We start from the raw sequence: 15,901 nt of genomic DNA, 5'->3' as shown, positions 1-15,901 counted from the left end.
CACACATATATACACACATACATACACATATAAACACATACACACACATATCACACACACACACCACACCACACATAAACATACACACATACACATATACGCACACCACACCACACATAAACCTACACATATACACACACCACACATATATACACACATACTCATATAAACACATACACATACATATCATGTACACATATACTTATGCACGCACACATATACACACATACATATACGCATACACATATATATCTCACTCATCTACACATACACATAATCACACATACACATATCCATATACTGCGTATATGGATACACAAATATACACATATACAAATATACACATACATGCATATATCACAAAATACACATATACACATACACACACATACATACACACACACACACACACACACACACACACACACTGCCATGGCATCATGAGCTGGGTGCAGGCAGGCACTCCCCTCCTCACCCTGCCGACGAGCTGTGCTCCCGGCTGGCTGTGGCTGCGTTGACAGTGGCCGTCCATGACACAGGCTCCTGCTGGACCTAAGCTGCTCTCCTGGCCTGGCCGCAGGAGGAGGCATGTTTGGTGTGGCTTCTCCACCACGGAAGCCAGATGGCGGGCTTCTCAGGTGGTGCTCGGGGCCCTATGGGAGGCTGACTCCAGCATTTGGGAAAACACTGTGGGAATAGGGCGTAGGGACTGAAGGTGAAAATGGGAAAAATCAACACAATTTGGATGGAACAAGCCACTTGCAAGGTAACTGACGTCTCGTAAATGGGCCACTGGTGAGATAGGGGACAAACGCCTAATTAGATTTTCGTGAGATAAAGAAAATGTGATCCATTTCGATAAGATTGTAACCATCTGGGGTGATGGGGAACCGAGGAGCGAGAATCTATCGTCATCCCCAGAACTGACTTCAGGAGGGCTGCCTTGACCAGCCACTGGGGTTATTGATTCTTCCAGCTGGTTAACCCCATGGGGGTGGGGACTTGGGGCTGCACAGCTCCACTGGGATGGCTCACTCCTAGGTCTCGGCCCACAAGCAGCAGGAACCCCCTGACGCAGTGTTTGTTCCTCCTGGGAGTTACAGGTCTCATTGTAAAGCAGCACATTGGCTTACCCCGCAGTTTCTTCTGAGTTAGTCCTGAACCTGATCAACTGAGGGGATGCAGTCAGCTTGAGGTGAGATCTTGGATTACGTTGGGTCCTATTTGGTGTTTTCTGACATTACTTCGGACACTAGATGTGCGGTGTTTTCTGACATCAGCTGAGTGTCCTACAATTCAATTCAATTCTGACACTCACCCCTGGAGTTAGCACAGACCCCATAGGTTAGGGGCTCAGTCCCATACGACCACCCCAACTTCAGATGCCACGTGCAAGCAGGCTCTCCAGGCAACCACACTTCTGCCCAGCCGACGGCAAATCTGGGGAACCCCATGACCCCTCTCAGGTCGATAATTCACTAGAATGACTCACAGAACTCAGGAAAACACTGTAATTACTATTAAAGTTTATGATGAAGGATACAAATGAAGAGCCACGTGAAGAGGTACAGAAGGAGCCTGGGAGCATGGGAGCCTCTGTCCCCATGGAGGTGGGGTGCAACGCCCTTCTAGTATGTGGGCGTGTTCACCACCCAGGAAACTTCTTTAAAACTCCTTAAATCTCTCTTGGTGTTTATGAGCTTTTGTAACCCAATAAGAGAGGTGAGAGTTTAGTCTTTCTGAGACTATCTCCCATCTAGAAGCTATCTCGGGGTCTATTCTCAGTCCCCTTGTTAGCATAAACTCAAGTGTTGTTGAAAAAGGTTTGTTTTGAATAACAAAAAGACACTCCTGTCGTTCAGAAAGTTCCAAGAGTTTTAGGAGCTCTGTTCTAAGGACCCGGACTGAGACCAAATATGTTTTTTATTCCACTATAATCCCTTTCTTGTCATGCCAGGTGTGAAAGTGTTGTTGAAAAAGGTTTGTTTTGAATAACAAAAGACACTCCTGTCGTTCAGAAAGTTCCAAGAGTTTTAGGAGCTCTGTTCTAGGGACCCGGACTGAGACCAAATATGTTTTTTATTCCACTATAATCCCTTTCTTGTCATGCCAGGTGTGAGGTCCTGAGTGGGCAGAGTCACCTCAGCCCTTCCTTTGACCTGCAAACACCTGCTTACACTGACCCAGCCTCCTCCCTTACCTGACCTTCTGTTATTTAAGAGCGTCAGGGGCTGGGATTAAGAGTCAGCCATGGGTCACAAGGATGTTTTCTCTGCAAAGCTGAGAAGGAACCCCTGACCCCCTCCTAAGTGGCTGGTGAAAAGTGTCTGTGACATTGGGGCAGAGGTTAGTGTTTGGGGCTACACTGAAGCACGGAGAGGGGGAGGATGGGCCTGAGGGGAGGGCAGAGGCTGGTGCTGAGGGAGAGGGAGAATGGGGGTGCAGACTGGCGCCTGGGAGCCTTGAGGGGAAGAGCCCAGATGGGCCTCTTCTGCAAGGTCAGCAGTGGAGGGAGGAAGGCAGAGCTGGTTAGGAATGACTCAGGAGCATATAAATCCGGGTATCGCAGCTTCACTTCCCACCACTGCTGGCCCGCAGCGTGGCCTTTAGGAGCCCGGGGCAGGGAGTAGCACTGGAGGATGAAGGAAGCAGAGACGAGGGGTGACGAGGTCCGCTTCTGCACAGGCAACCAGAGTGTCTCCCTGTGCTCCCGAGGTGAGAAAACTGGGGCCCCAGCCCGTCCTCACCAGGGACCGGCCTGCTGGGCCCCAGCCCTCCGCCATTTTCCTCAGCCCCTGCCTGGCAGGCTCAGTGCTGGCTCAGCTTCCAGAATTAGCAGACAGGGCAGAAGGTGAGTCAGGTGAGGACAGAGAGCCTGCGGCCCGCACCCAGTCTCCGTGTGAAATCTCCCCGGACCCTTTTCCTTGGGGATGGCAACCTGGCAAGAGAAAGAGAGTGAACTTTGAATTTAGGGAGGCCTGGTTTTGAACCCCATCTCTGCACACTGGCTGGTCCCATGAGGCCTCAGGGACTCCGGGCTGCTGTCTCTCCCCCTTCCAGTGGGTTTCCCTGTACACTCAGCCCCCAGACTCCTGGGCATAGCCTTTTTTAGGACACCCATGGGGGACTTTCTGACCCAGCCGGGGAGGCTCCAGGACTGACCCATGTCAGCCCCCAAGGGCTCTGCGTCTCACTCCGGTCAGGATCCATGCAGCAAGCCTGGCCCTGGGGCGCTGAGGTCAGAGTTCCTGCTGGGTCTCCTGCCCTCCCTTCTTTCTGCTTTCATTCAAACAACACCTTGGTTGCGCCAGGTTCTGTGCCCTGTGCACGCCTTCCAGGCTCCGGGCTGAGGTCTTCTCTTAGCCTTTATGTTGCTACCACAGCCTCCACGAGCCCTGGTGCCCGTCTCCCAGCACTCATTGCCCTTCGCCATGGTAAGTGTGGCAAGTGTTCTCAGACCCAGCGGACAGCCAGGAGAGGGAGCCCAAGGGGCAGAGTCTGTCTGCCCGCACAGCACAGTCTCATCCCGGACCCTGGCTTCTCCCCTGCAGAGCTGGACCCCGGGCCAGTGGCTCTTGCAGCCCCCAAGATGCCGAGGCGTTTGCAGGCCACCCTGGCCTTTGTAGCCGTGACCGTGGTCTCCTCTCTTGTGGCTCTCTTCATTGTGGGTAAGCTCCTAGGTGACCCAAACTAGGCTGACTCTCTCTCCTTCCTGCATCAAGGTCCCAAAGAGCCCCAGACGTACCCCTTCTACTCCCAGGAGGGTCACTCCACCTCTAGTCCCAGGCTCAAACCAGAGCTTTCCCGGGACCTGACCAAGGCCTGTCCAAGGGGAGCCTCCCAAGAGATGAGGCCCATGAGGGGAGTTCTGAGGGGTCGTTGGTGCCATCTTCCCCCATCCCCTCTGGAACCCTGAGTGGAGTTAGGGCAGCCTGTTCCTCCAGGCTCAGTGCTGAGGGATTATGCTGACCTGGGAATGGGGTATCTCAGCTCTACAGCACCCAAGACCTGCACTGGAGACATACGCCTCCCTCCAAGACTTTCCGGAAGACAACAGTACTGGGCAGTTCCTCAAGGCCCCCGACTGTAAGTAGCCACAGTAGGGGGTGGGTGGGAGGGAGCTGGGACCTTGGATGCCCAGACCCTTAGGACGCGCTTCTTCCTTGATACCCTCAGGGCCACGCTCCTCACAGAAAGGCATTATCTTGTTTTTTTTAAATGCATTTTTTGAGGTATAATTGGCACATAATAAAGTATACATATTTAAAGCCTACAAGCTAAGTTTTGACGTATGTATGAACACGTGAAACATCATCACCATCAAGATAATGAACATATTCAACATCCTCCCCGCAAAGTTCACTTGTACCCTTTGTCACCCTCCCTCTCTTCTCCTTTCGTTCCCAGGCAACCACTGACCCGCTTGCTGTAATAGAGATTACTCGGCTTTTTCTAGAGTTTTATATAAAAGGATTTACAGTACATACTCTTTTTTTGACCTTTATCAGTCACGTGATTTGCGAATATTTTCTTTTAGTCTGTGGCTTGTCTTTTTATTCTCTTAACAAGATTTAAATTTTGATAAAGTCTAAGTTATCCATTTTTTATTTCTTTTATAGATTGTCCCTTTGGTCTGTATCTAAGAAATCTGCCTATACCAAGGTCACAAAGACATTTTCCTATGTTTCCTTCTGGAAATTTTATAGTTTTGGGGTTTTACATTTAGGTCTATGATTAATTTTGAGTTAATTTTTTGAATAATGATGCAAGGTATGGTTTGAAGTTCATTTTGCATATGGGTATACAATTGTAGAAACAATTATCCTTTCTCCTTTGTATCTTTGTTGGAAATCAATTGTCCATACATGTGCGGATTCTCTATTCTGTTCCATTGATCTAAGGCCCTCCTGGTCTTACCTCAGCACAGTGGCTGAGGTCTCACACACTCACCTAGGCAGGGCTTTAGAAATAGGGCAGGAATCCTCCAGAAAGGGTCCTTGCCTACTTGGGTTCTTCTCCCTATTCCTGAAAGGAGGCTGGAATGGGAGCCTCACACCATGAATGTCTGAACTTACGTCCTAGCTCATGAGGTTCACAGAGGGTGCTAGAAGAACCAGAGACAGCTGCAGGTGGGTTTGGTGGGAAAGGCCATGCAGATGGAAGGGGCTACAGAGTTTCCTTGAATGACCCCAATGACCAAAGCCTTTCACTCAGGTCTCCCACATCCTCAAATGGTTCTATAGGGACCCTTGCCCTACATAACGTTGGGGGTGCCAGCCCTTTAAAAGGTTGTTGCAGCTCAGGGTTCAGTGTCACCTGGAGGACTTCCACCATAGCCTTGTGCATTGAGCAGAACGTTTCCTCCACGGGTACCTATTTTATTTTGTTTCTGTTTTTTTCACCCCATGGATTGGTCATCAGAAAATTTCTAAAATTTCTATTTTTGTGGCCGACGTGTTTTTTAGGTAGTAAAAATTGTGTATCAAGAGGCTTCACGCTTAGTGTACAAATACAGCGTAGGACTAAATATGGGCTTTATTCATACCTATTTTCTTTACCATAATGACCCATCTAGTGGTGAAATTTCAGTGGAATTAAACATCAACAGCTCTCAACGATAGAATCAGTTATTTTCAAGTTCAATTGCAATGGCAAAATAATCCCGTAGGCAAGTATTTCAATCCTTCTCCCCAGTTCACATGGGATAGTTAAGTAGGCCTTTATTTCGTTTTTGGGTTTACACTCTCAGGCGGCCAGTCCCAGGGTCTGGGTAGTTACAGGCTGCTTGAGGAGAACTCAGGGTTGTGCCATAGATATTTCCCTTGGAAATCTTAAGAACACTGTGGTTGGCCCATGTAATGAATGGCTTCCCTATGTAATGGGCCTCTTAGCTGCCTTCTCCATTTCCTCCCTCCAGATCCCTCCCACTTTGGCAGGGAGGCAGAGCTGCAAGAGGCTATCCAGATGTTTAAAGGGCACGTGGAGAATTCCAGCACCTGGAGCGTGGAGATCCAGATGTTGACGTGCAGAGTGGACAATGTCAGTTCTCAGATCCAGATGCTCGGTGGTCATCTGGAAAGTGCCAGTGCCGCCCTCCAGATGGTAAAAGGCAGCTTAAAGGATGCCAACACCTTGAGTTTCCAGACCCAGATGTTAAGAAGTTCCTTGGAGGGGACCACTTCTGAGATGAAGAAGCTAAAGGGAGATCTGGAAGAGACACAAGCTTCACATTCCCAGATCCAGAGTTTCTTAAAAAGCAGTTTAGAAAACACTAGCACTGAGCTCCATATGTTAAGCAGAGGCTTAGAAAATGCCAACACGGAGATCCAGGTGTTGAAGGCAGGGTTAGAAAGAGCAAATGCTCAGGTCCGATTGGCAAACAGTAGTTTAAAGAATGTTAATGCCCAGATCCTTGTTTTGAGAGGCAATCTGGATAGTGTCAATGATTTAAGGGCCCAGCAGAGAGTTTTAAGAAGTAGTTTGGAAGGTGCTACTGCTGAGATGCAGAAGCTAAAGGGAAGTCTGCAAAATACAAATGCTTTAAACTCCCAGACCCAGACCTTTATAAAAGGCAGTTTAGGCAACACCAGTGCTGAGATTCAGGTATTAAGAGGCCATTTGGAAAGGGCTGGCGATGAGATTCGCCTGTTAAAAAGAGATTTGGAAACTGTCACTGCCCAGAACCAAACAGTAAATGGTCGCCTGGAACAGACAGACGCTCAGATGCGAGTATTAAAAACAGAGCTAGAAAGCGCCATTGCCTTAAGTTCCAAGATTCAGGTGTTAGATGGTCTTTTGAGAAACGCCAGCCGAGAGATACAGACCCTAAAACGAGGAATGAAGGATGCTGCGGCCTTAAATTCCAAGACCCAGATGTTAGAGAGAAATCTGCAGGAGGCCAGAGCTGAGGTCCGCAGGTTGAAAGAGGATTTGGAGAACACCAAAGCACTGACTACGAAAATCCAGGAGGAGCAGGGTAGCCTGGAGACACTCCGCGCAGCCTCTGCTTCGCAGGAGCAGCTCCAGAGGACCCAAAGTAAGTTGGAGGGGGGCTGGGAAGGGTAGAGCCTCCTGTCCCTTCAGCCTTTTGCTTACTTCTACATGCACCCCTCTGGGAAGAAGTGTGGGTGCTGGAGAGGGGCGGGATCCCACCAAAGGCGGCATAATCCCTGCTTATCATCTGACCAGAGTGACAAAACAAACATCTGGGAAACAAATGAGATCTGGTGGAGGTGTGTAATAGGGACAGAGTGTGCTAGCAGGGCCAGACAGCCTTATTTCTGACTTCCTGCTAGCCCATATGCTGTGGTTTTCCTCAAGTTGTTCACCTTCTCTGAGCTTCACTTTTCTCATCTGCAAAGTGGAGACACTAATATCTGCTTCACAGTGAGGATCAAATGAGTTAACACATATAAAGCATTTAACTAAGTACCCAGCATTCTTGCATTCATCTGACAAAAATGTTTTGAGGCCCTAGGATGTGTCAGGAGCATAAGATGAACAAGATGTGATGCCTGCCCTTGAAGCTTGCAGGCGAGTGGAACAGCCTTGCACAAAAGGCTAAGAGGTGCTACATTGGGAGCAGGTCTAAAAACTGGGGTCAGGGAGGAGCAAAAATGAAGGAAAAGAAGGGATCTTCTCCGGGCTGATGTCCTCTGGTGTAGACAAGGATCTTCCAAGGGGGGGAGGAAATCTTCTGGGGGAGAAAGGATCAAAAGATGCTTCGATGGTAATTTGGCCCTTGAACTGAGTCCTGAAGGACCAGTAGGTGCTCGCCAAGCAGATAGGAGAAGGGAACAGCAGGTCACAGGCAGGGAGATGTGAACCATGAGGTTCAAGAAACTTCAGGCAGTTCTGTCTGACTGGACTGTGGCCAAGTGGGTGGTTGATGAGGCACAGGCTGAAAAGACAGTAGGCAGGGGCCAGAGTGGTGGCTTTCAAACTGTTTTGAATGTAACCACAGCATGAAATCCATTTTACATTGTGACCCAGTATAATTATGTGTCTCTCTCACACACACACACACACACACACACACACACACACACATTTCAGAAAGCAAAACTTTTACCACATGAATGGTAATATTTTGTATTTTATAATCTATTATTTATAATAGATTATAATAGATTACACCACACACACTACACACCACACACACACACACACACACACATTTCAGAAAGCAAAACTTTTACCACATGAATGGTAATATTTTGTATTTTATAATCTATTATTTATAATAGATTATAATAGATTATAATCTACTTTAATATTTTATAATCTATTCTCCAAAAAACCCTACAACCTCAATACAACCCATTAGTGGGTTGATGACTGTGGCTGGAGAAACACTATGTGAGGAAGGGAGGCAGACCTGGAGAGACACCAGTTAGATGCGGAAGGCCTCTGAGCTTGGGCTTCTTTTTTTTTAAAATATATTTTTAAATTTAAAAAAATGTTTACTTATTTGGCTTCATTGGATCTTAGTTGTGGCACGCAGGCTCTTTAGTTGTGGCATGAGAACTCTTCGTTGCGGCATGTGGGATCTAGTTCCCTGACCAGGGATTGAAACCAGGCCCCCTGCATTGGGAGTACAGAGTCTTAGCCACTGGACCACCAGGGAAGTCCCTGAGCTGGGGTTTTTTCCTTCAGGAAATGAGGATCTATTGAAGGGCTTCAAGGAGGCTGGCTAGATGGGTCTCCAGGCTGAGACAGGGAATAAAAGATGAAGACAAGCAACGAGATTTGGACATGCTGAGTCTGAAATGCTTTGCGGGTATTCAAGTGGCCATCAACTGCAGGCTGTCTGAGGTGTAGGAGAGGGGCCCTGTTGCACACAGAGATGCAGGAGCCCTGGGTATGCTGGTTCTGGTTGTGGCCGTGGGAGTGGGGAGTTTGCATGAGATAAAATGCTTCGTGAGAAGGAGGCTGAGGGTGGAAACAGGAAGTCAACCTTTAGGTGGCAAGAAGGGAAAGAGGTGTTTTTGAAGGAGACTGGAGAAGGCAGTCTCAGAGGCAGGAGGAGAACTAGGAGGTGTGCAGTTGGGGAAGCCAAGAAAGGAGAGCATTTCAAGAAGGGAGTGGCTAGTTTTGGCAAATATCTAAGAGAGGCCAGGTAAAAAATCAATAAGCAACCGCTAACTTCAGGCAATTAGTAAGTCATTGGAATAAAGTTACAGTGGAGAGTTGTATGTGGCCTGGAGGCCAGACCATGGTCAGTGGGGCGTGAATGAGAGATCAGGTGTCCAAGTCATTCAGGGGCCTTAGCTGAGAAGAGGAGAGAGATGAGGCCAAGGTGACGGGGATGGAAGGGTAGAAGGAGGGATTAAAAAACAACCTGTATCTTTCATACTAATACACAAAACTTACATATTAATTACAGACAATGTGGCAAATACTGAAAAATAGAAAGATGAGACTATGACAACTTGTATTTCTGTAAAAATGTCTATTTTTACAATAAGAACCCACTGCTAATATTTTGGTGAACTTCCTTGAGAGGGTTTTTCTAAATTAGGATAGGCTTGATCTGCGGGTCAGAAAAAGGCACCAGCAAAGAGAGAGGAGATTGAAGGAGAGAGAGACCGGGGTTGGGGCGGGGGGGTTGGGGAGACAGTGTTGGATGGGGGGAGACAGAAAGAGAGAGAGAAGAGTGAATGAAATGCACAGCTGAGTGATTGGCCTTGAAGGGTTGGGATAGTACTTGAACCTCTGAGGCTGGGAGGGGAGGAGGTGTGGAAGTAGATGTTCACCCAGGTTTGCAGTTGTGGGTACATGACACTGAGGGAGCTTGATATTTAGTGGCGTCTCTGTAGAGCAGGAGGTCCCTGGTGAGAGAAGAGGGAGGGAACTGTGAGGGAGGGGGCCATTTGGAGCATCTGCTGAAAAGATGGGGCTGACAAATGAGGGGCTTGACAGACAGCACTGAGGACCAACTCTACTGTTTTGCTCTGCTGCCCTCTGTCAGAAGCCTGGAAGTCTTCCCTTCTTAATGACTCTCCTATGCTGTCCTCTTAACTCCCTCCTATATCTTGCTACTGCTTTGGTACGGACCAATGCTTCTCCACCTTGGGGACACACTGGAATCACGCAATGAGCTTTTAAAAAATGATGCCTGGAACGAACATCCAGAACTCTGACTTTTCTTTGGGGAGGGGGGTGGTTCTGGGATGCAGCCTGGGCATCAGAGTTTTTTAAAAAGCTCCCTAGCTGGTTCTAATGGGCAGTCGGGGCTAAGAACCATTAGTTTAACTTTTTCTTAAAGGGCCACACAGTTGATATTTTGGGCTTTTGGCTGAACAGTCTCTGTTGCAACATCTCTGCTGTTGTAATGATAAAGCAGCCAAAGACAGTCTGTAAACTAAAGGGCACGGCTGTGTTCCAATAAAACTTTATTTATAAAAAGAAGCTGCTGGTAGGCTGTAGTTTACCAGTCCTTGGTTTAGACTGCTGTTTCTCAGACTTTGGAGTGTATCAGAATCACCTGGAGAGTTTGTTAAAACGCAGATTGTCAAAAAACAATTTTGGATTCAGCTGGTCTGGGATGAGTCTGAGAATCGGCATTTCTACCAAGTTCCCAGGTGCTGATGCTGTCGGTCCTGGGACCACACTTTGAAAACCCCTGGTTTACACACTCACCATTTATTATTCAGACATTGCAATTGTGTTGTAATTGGTGTCTCTGGCCCGATTAAGATTGCCTTCTTCCTGTTGAGCATCCACACCATTACCAGGATGACATTTTTACAGCGCAAATCTAAGCATATCGTGATCCTTCTTTAAATCCCTTCAGGGCTTCACACTGCTCACAGGAAAAATCTTCCAAACTCCTTTACATGAGATGTGCGATTTTGTGCTGGTGAACCTGTCCACGTTCATTTCCCTTCCCCTGTGCACTGACCATTCCAGTACTTGAACAGATCAGGCTATGCCATGCTGTTTCACACCTTCATGCTTTTGCGACTACTCTGTTCCCTGCCTGGAATGCTTTCCTCGCCACTGCCTATCTGGCACACTCTTCCTCAGTCTTTTAAGACTCAGCTCAAGCGACCTCTCACCTAGGGTGTCCTTCCTGAGCCCCACTTCCAGCCCAGGTGAAATAGACCACACCCTCTTTTGCGCCTCTGACATGCAATGGTTTTCAATCAATGCATCTTCAACACCTTTTTGAACATCTGTCTCATTTACTAGGCGGTAATTTCCTTGAGGGCATGAATCATGTCTTATTGATTTCTCTATAACAGTCCCTGATTCATAGAAGTTGAGGAATGTTGACCAAAAGAATAGATGAATGAATAAGTGAGTCTATTTTGGGACCATTTCAAGCAGCTGTGATAAGGATGATGTTAAAGAAGAGAGTGTCAGGACAGGGAGAGATGAAACAGCTGAACGAATCAGGGCTTGTGCTCATGGGATGAGCTATTAGAGTCTGAAATTGTGAGGTCAGGCAGACCAGGGGATGAAAAGGTCCCAAGTGTGGTCCTGGGTGTGGGCAGCTGAAGTGGATGGAGATGAAGTCAAGGAGATGAGGGAAGCTACAGGTTGGCTGTGAACTCTCCCAGAGAAATGGCAGGAATTGAGGTGCAGAGAACTGTCAGGTGATAGCAATGAGTTGGGAAAGAGGGTAGTATAGCTAGGAAGCAGGAGCCTCGAAAGAGTATTGCTGGGTAGCAGAGCTGTCTGAACATCCCCGGAGTGATGGAGCCAGATGTCCTGAGCTGCTGCTGGGTAGTGGGCTGGGGGTGAACCCTCCCACACCGTGCCCCTGTAGCACTGGGCATCAAGCATTACATGGGCTTGTGACCCTCAGTGGTCAGTCCCTGGACAGATCAGGATCCACAGCCAGCTCCTGGTCCTCTCTCCTCCCCCACCTTTGCTCCAGATCAACTCCTCCAGCTGATCCTGCAAGGCTGGAAGTCCTACAGTGGGAGCTTGTATTACTTTTCTCATGCCAAGAAGACTTGGCAGGAGGCTGAGCGGCCTCTGAGCTTGGGCTTCTTTTTTTTTAAAATATATTTTTAAATTTAAAAAAATGTTTACTTATTTGGCTTCATTGGATCTTAGTTGTGGCACGCAGGCTCTTTAGTTGTGGCATGAGAACTCTTCGTTGCGGCATGTGGGATCTAGTTCCCTGACCAGGGATTGAAACCAGGCCCCCTGCATTGGGAGTACAGAGTCTTAGCCACTGGACCACCAGGGAAGTCCCTGAGCTGGGGTTTTTTCCTTCAGGAAATGAGGATCTATTGAAGGGCTTCAAGGAGGCTGGCTAGATGGGTCTCCAGGCTGAGACAGGGAATAAAAGATGAAGACAAGCAACGAGATTTGGACATGCTGAGTCTGAAATGCTTTGCGGGTATTCAAGTGGCCATCAACTGCAGGCTGTCTGAGGTGTAGGAGAGGGGCCCTGTTGCACACAGAGATGCAGGAGCCCTGGGTATGCTGGTTCTGGTTGTGGCCGTGGGAGTGGGGAGTTTGCATGAGATAAAATGCTTCGTGAGAAGGAGGCTGAGGGTGGAAACAGGAAGTCAACCTTTAGGTGGCAAGAAGGGAAAGAGGTGTTTTTGAAGGAGACTGGAGAAGGCAGTCTCAGAGGCAGGAGGAGAACTAGGAGGTGTGCAGTTGGGGAAGCCAAGAAAGGAGAGCATTTCAAGAAGGGAGTGGCTAGTTTTGGCAAATATCTAAGAGAGGCCAGGTAAAAAATCAATAAGCAACCGCTAACTTCAGGCAATTAGTAAGTCATTGGAATAAAGTTACAGTGGAGAGTTGTATGTGGCCTGGAGGCCAGACCATGGTCAGTGGGGCGTGAATGAGAGATCAGGTGTCCAAGTCATTCAGGGGCCTTAGCTGAGAAGAGGAGAGAGATGAGGCCAAGGTGACGGGGATGGAAGGGTAGAAGGAGGGATTAAAAAACAACCTGTATCTTTCATACTAATACACAAAACTTACATATTAATTACAGACAATGTGGCAAATACTGAAAAATAGAAAGATGAGACTATGACAACTTGTATTTCTGTAAAAATGTCTATTTTTACAATAAGAACCCACTGCTAATATTTTGGTGAACTTCCTTGAGAGGGTTTTTCTAAATTAGGATAGGCTTGATCTGCGGGTCAGAAAAAGGCACCAGCAAAGAGAGAGGAGATTGAAGGAGAGAGAGACCGGGGTTGGGGCGGGGGGGTTGGGGAGACAGTGTTGGATGGGGGGAGACAGAAAGAGAGAGAGAAGAGTGAATGAAATGCACAGCTGAGTGATTGGCCTTGAAGGGTTGGGATAGTACTTGAACCTCTGAGGCTGGGAGGGGAGGAGGTGTGGAAGTAGATGTTCACCCAGGTTTGCAGATGTGGGTACATGACACTGAGGGAGCTTGATATTTAGTGGCGTCTCTGTAGAGCAGGAGGTCCCTGGTGAGAGAAGAGGGAGGGAACTGTGAGGGAGGGGGCCATTTGGAGCATCTGCTGAAAAGATGGGGCTGACAAATGAGGGGCTTGACAGACAGCACTGAGGACCAACTCTACTGTTTTGCTCTGCTGCCCTCTGTCAGAAGCCTGGAAGTCTTCCCTTCTTAATGACTCTCCTATGCTGTCCTCTTAACTCCCTCCTATATCTTGCTACTGCTTTGGTACGGACCAATGCTTCTCCACCTTGGGGACACACTGGAATCACGCAATGAGCTTTTAAAAAATGATGCCTGGAACGAACATCCAGAACTCTGACTTTTCTTTGGGGAGGGGGGTGGTTCTGGGATGCAGCCTGGGCATCAGAGTTTTTTAAAAAGCTCCCTAGCTGGTTCTAATGGGCAGTCGGGGCTAAGAACCATTAGTTTAACTTTTTCTTAAAGGGCCACACAGTTGATATTTTGGGCTTTTGGCTGAACAGTCTCTGTTGCAACATCTCTGCTGTTGTAATGATAAAGCAGCCAAAGACAGTCTGTAAACTAAAGGGCACGGCTGTGTTCCAATAAAACTTTATTTATAAAAAGAAGCTGCTGGTAGGCTGTAGTTTACCAGTCCTTGGTTTAGACTGCTGTTTCTCAGACTTTGGAGTGTATCAGAATCACCTGGAGAGTTTGTTAAAACGCAGATTGTCAAAAAACAATTTTGGATTCAGCTGGTCTGGGATGAGTCTGAGAATCGGCATTTCTACCAAGTTCCCAGGTGCTGATGCTGTCGGTCCTGGGACCACACTTTGAAAACCCCTGGTTTACACACTCACCATTTATTATTCAGACATTGCAATTGTGTTGTAATTGGTGTCTCTGGCCCGATTAAGATTGCCTTCTTCCTGTTGAGCATCCACACCATTACCAGGATGACATTTTTACAGCGCAAATCTAAGCATATCGTGATCCTTCTTTAAATCCCTTCAGGGCTTCACACTGCTCACAGGAAAAATCTTCCAAACTCCTTTACATGAGATGTGCGATTTTGTGCTGGTGAACCTGTCCACGTTCATTTCCCTTCCCCTGTGCACTGACCATTCCAGTACTTGAACAGATCAGGCTATGCCATGCTGTTTCACACCTTCATGCTTTTGCGACTACTCTGTTCCCTGCCTGGAATGCTTTCCTCGCCACTGCCTATCTGGCACACTCTTCCTCAGTCTTTTAAGACTCAGCTCAAGCGACCTCTCACCTAGGGTGTCCTTCCTGAGCCCCACTTCCAGCCCAGGTGAAATAGACCACACCCTCTTTTGCGCCTCTGACATGCAATGGTTTTCAATCAATGCATCTTCAACACCTTTTTGAACATCTGTCTCATTTACTAGACGGTAATTTCCTTGAGGGCATGAATCATGTCTTATTGATTTCTCTATAACAGTCCCTGATTCATAGAAGTTGAGGAATGTTGACCAAAAGAATAGATGAATGAATAAGTGAGTCTATTTTGGGACCATTTCAAGCAGCTGTGATAAGGATGATGTTAAAGAAGAGAGTGTCAGGACAGGGAGAGATGAAACAGCTGAACGAATCAGGGCTTGTGCTCACGGGATGAGCTATTAGAGTCTGAAATTGTGAGGTCAGGCAGACCAGGGGATGAAAAGGTCCCAAGTGTGGTCCTGGGTGTGGGCAGCTGAAGTGGATGGAGATGAAGTCAAGGAGATGAGGGAAGCTACAGGTTGGCTGTGAACTCTCCCAGAGAAATGGCAGGAATTGAGGTGCAGAGAACTGTCAGGTGATAGCAATGAGTTGGGAAAGAGGGTAGTATAGCTAGGAAGCAGGAGCCTCGAAAGAGTATTGCTGGGTAGCAGAGCTGTCTGAACATCCCCGGAGTGATGGAGCCAGATGTCCTGAGCTGCTGCTGGGTAGTGGGCTGGGGGTGAACCCTCCCACACCGTGCCCCTGTAGCACTGGGCATCAAGCATTACATGGGCTTGTGACCCTCAGTGGTCAGTCCCTGGACAGATCAGGATCCACAGCCAGCTCCTGGTCCTCTCTCCTCCCCCACCTTTGCTCCAGATCAACTCCTCCAGCTGATCCTGCAAGGCTGGAAGTCCTACAGTGGGAGCTTGTATTACTTTTCTCATGCCAAGAAGACTTGGCAGGAGGCTGAGCAGTTCTGTGTGTCCCAGGGAGCCCACCTGGCCTCGGTGACCTCGGAGGAGGAGAAGGTCAGAGCTGTGGGCTTGGGGTGGTGCTGCTGGGGTTGATGTGGTATCAGGGACTTTGGTGCTTTGGCCTTCTCCCTCTTGGAGTGGGCATGGCAGGGCAGAGAGAGGTGGCACCAAGTGACTGCCCTTAATGTGTCGGGTGCAACCTTCCCTCCCCATTCCCTCATTTTCCTCTCAGTCTTCCTCTCTAGTTGTCAATCTTGATTTTTTTTTTTTTTTTTGTGGTACGCGGATCTCTCACCGTCGCGGCCTCTCCCGTTGTGGAGCACAGGCTCCGGACGCGCAGGCC

At 48.2% G+C, this 15,901-nt stretch overlaps 1 protein-coding gene across 1 annotated transcript in view; it reads left to right on the top strand.

Moving 5' to 3' along the window:
* Positions 1 to 2,639: 2,639 nt before the first annotated feature.
* Positions 2,640 to 15,901, top strand: part of CLEC4F (C-type lectin domain family 4 member F) — a 15,007-nt gene continuing 1,745 nt past the window's right edge. Inside the window, exons 1-5 of the mRNA XM_024133475.1 lie at positions 2,640 to 2,715; positions 3,552 to 3,668; positions 3,991 to 4,086; positions 5,918 to 7,036; positions 15,461 to 15,612. Coding sequence (XP_023989243.1) covers positions 2,640 to 2,715; positions 3,552 to 3,668; positions 3,991 to 4,086; positions 5,918 to 7,036; positions 15,461 to 15,612 — 1,560 coding nt within the window. The remainder of the gene's footprint in view (positions 2,716 to 3,551; positions 3,669 to 3,990; positions 4,087 to 5,917; positions 7,037 to 15,460; positions 15,613 to 15,901) is intronic.

This window comes from Physeter macrocephalus, chromosome 12, assembly GCF_002837175.3.
Source record: "Physeter macrocephalus isolate SW-GA chromosome 12, ASM283717v5, whole genome shotgun sequence".
NCBI classification, from domain to species: Eukaryota; Metazoa; Chordata; class Mammalia; order Artiodactyla; family Physeteridae; genus Physeter; species Physeter macrocephalus.
The sequence above is the reverse complement of the archived record's forward strand: the minus strand, read 5'-3'. Positions and strand labels throughout refer to the sequence as shown.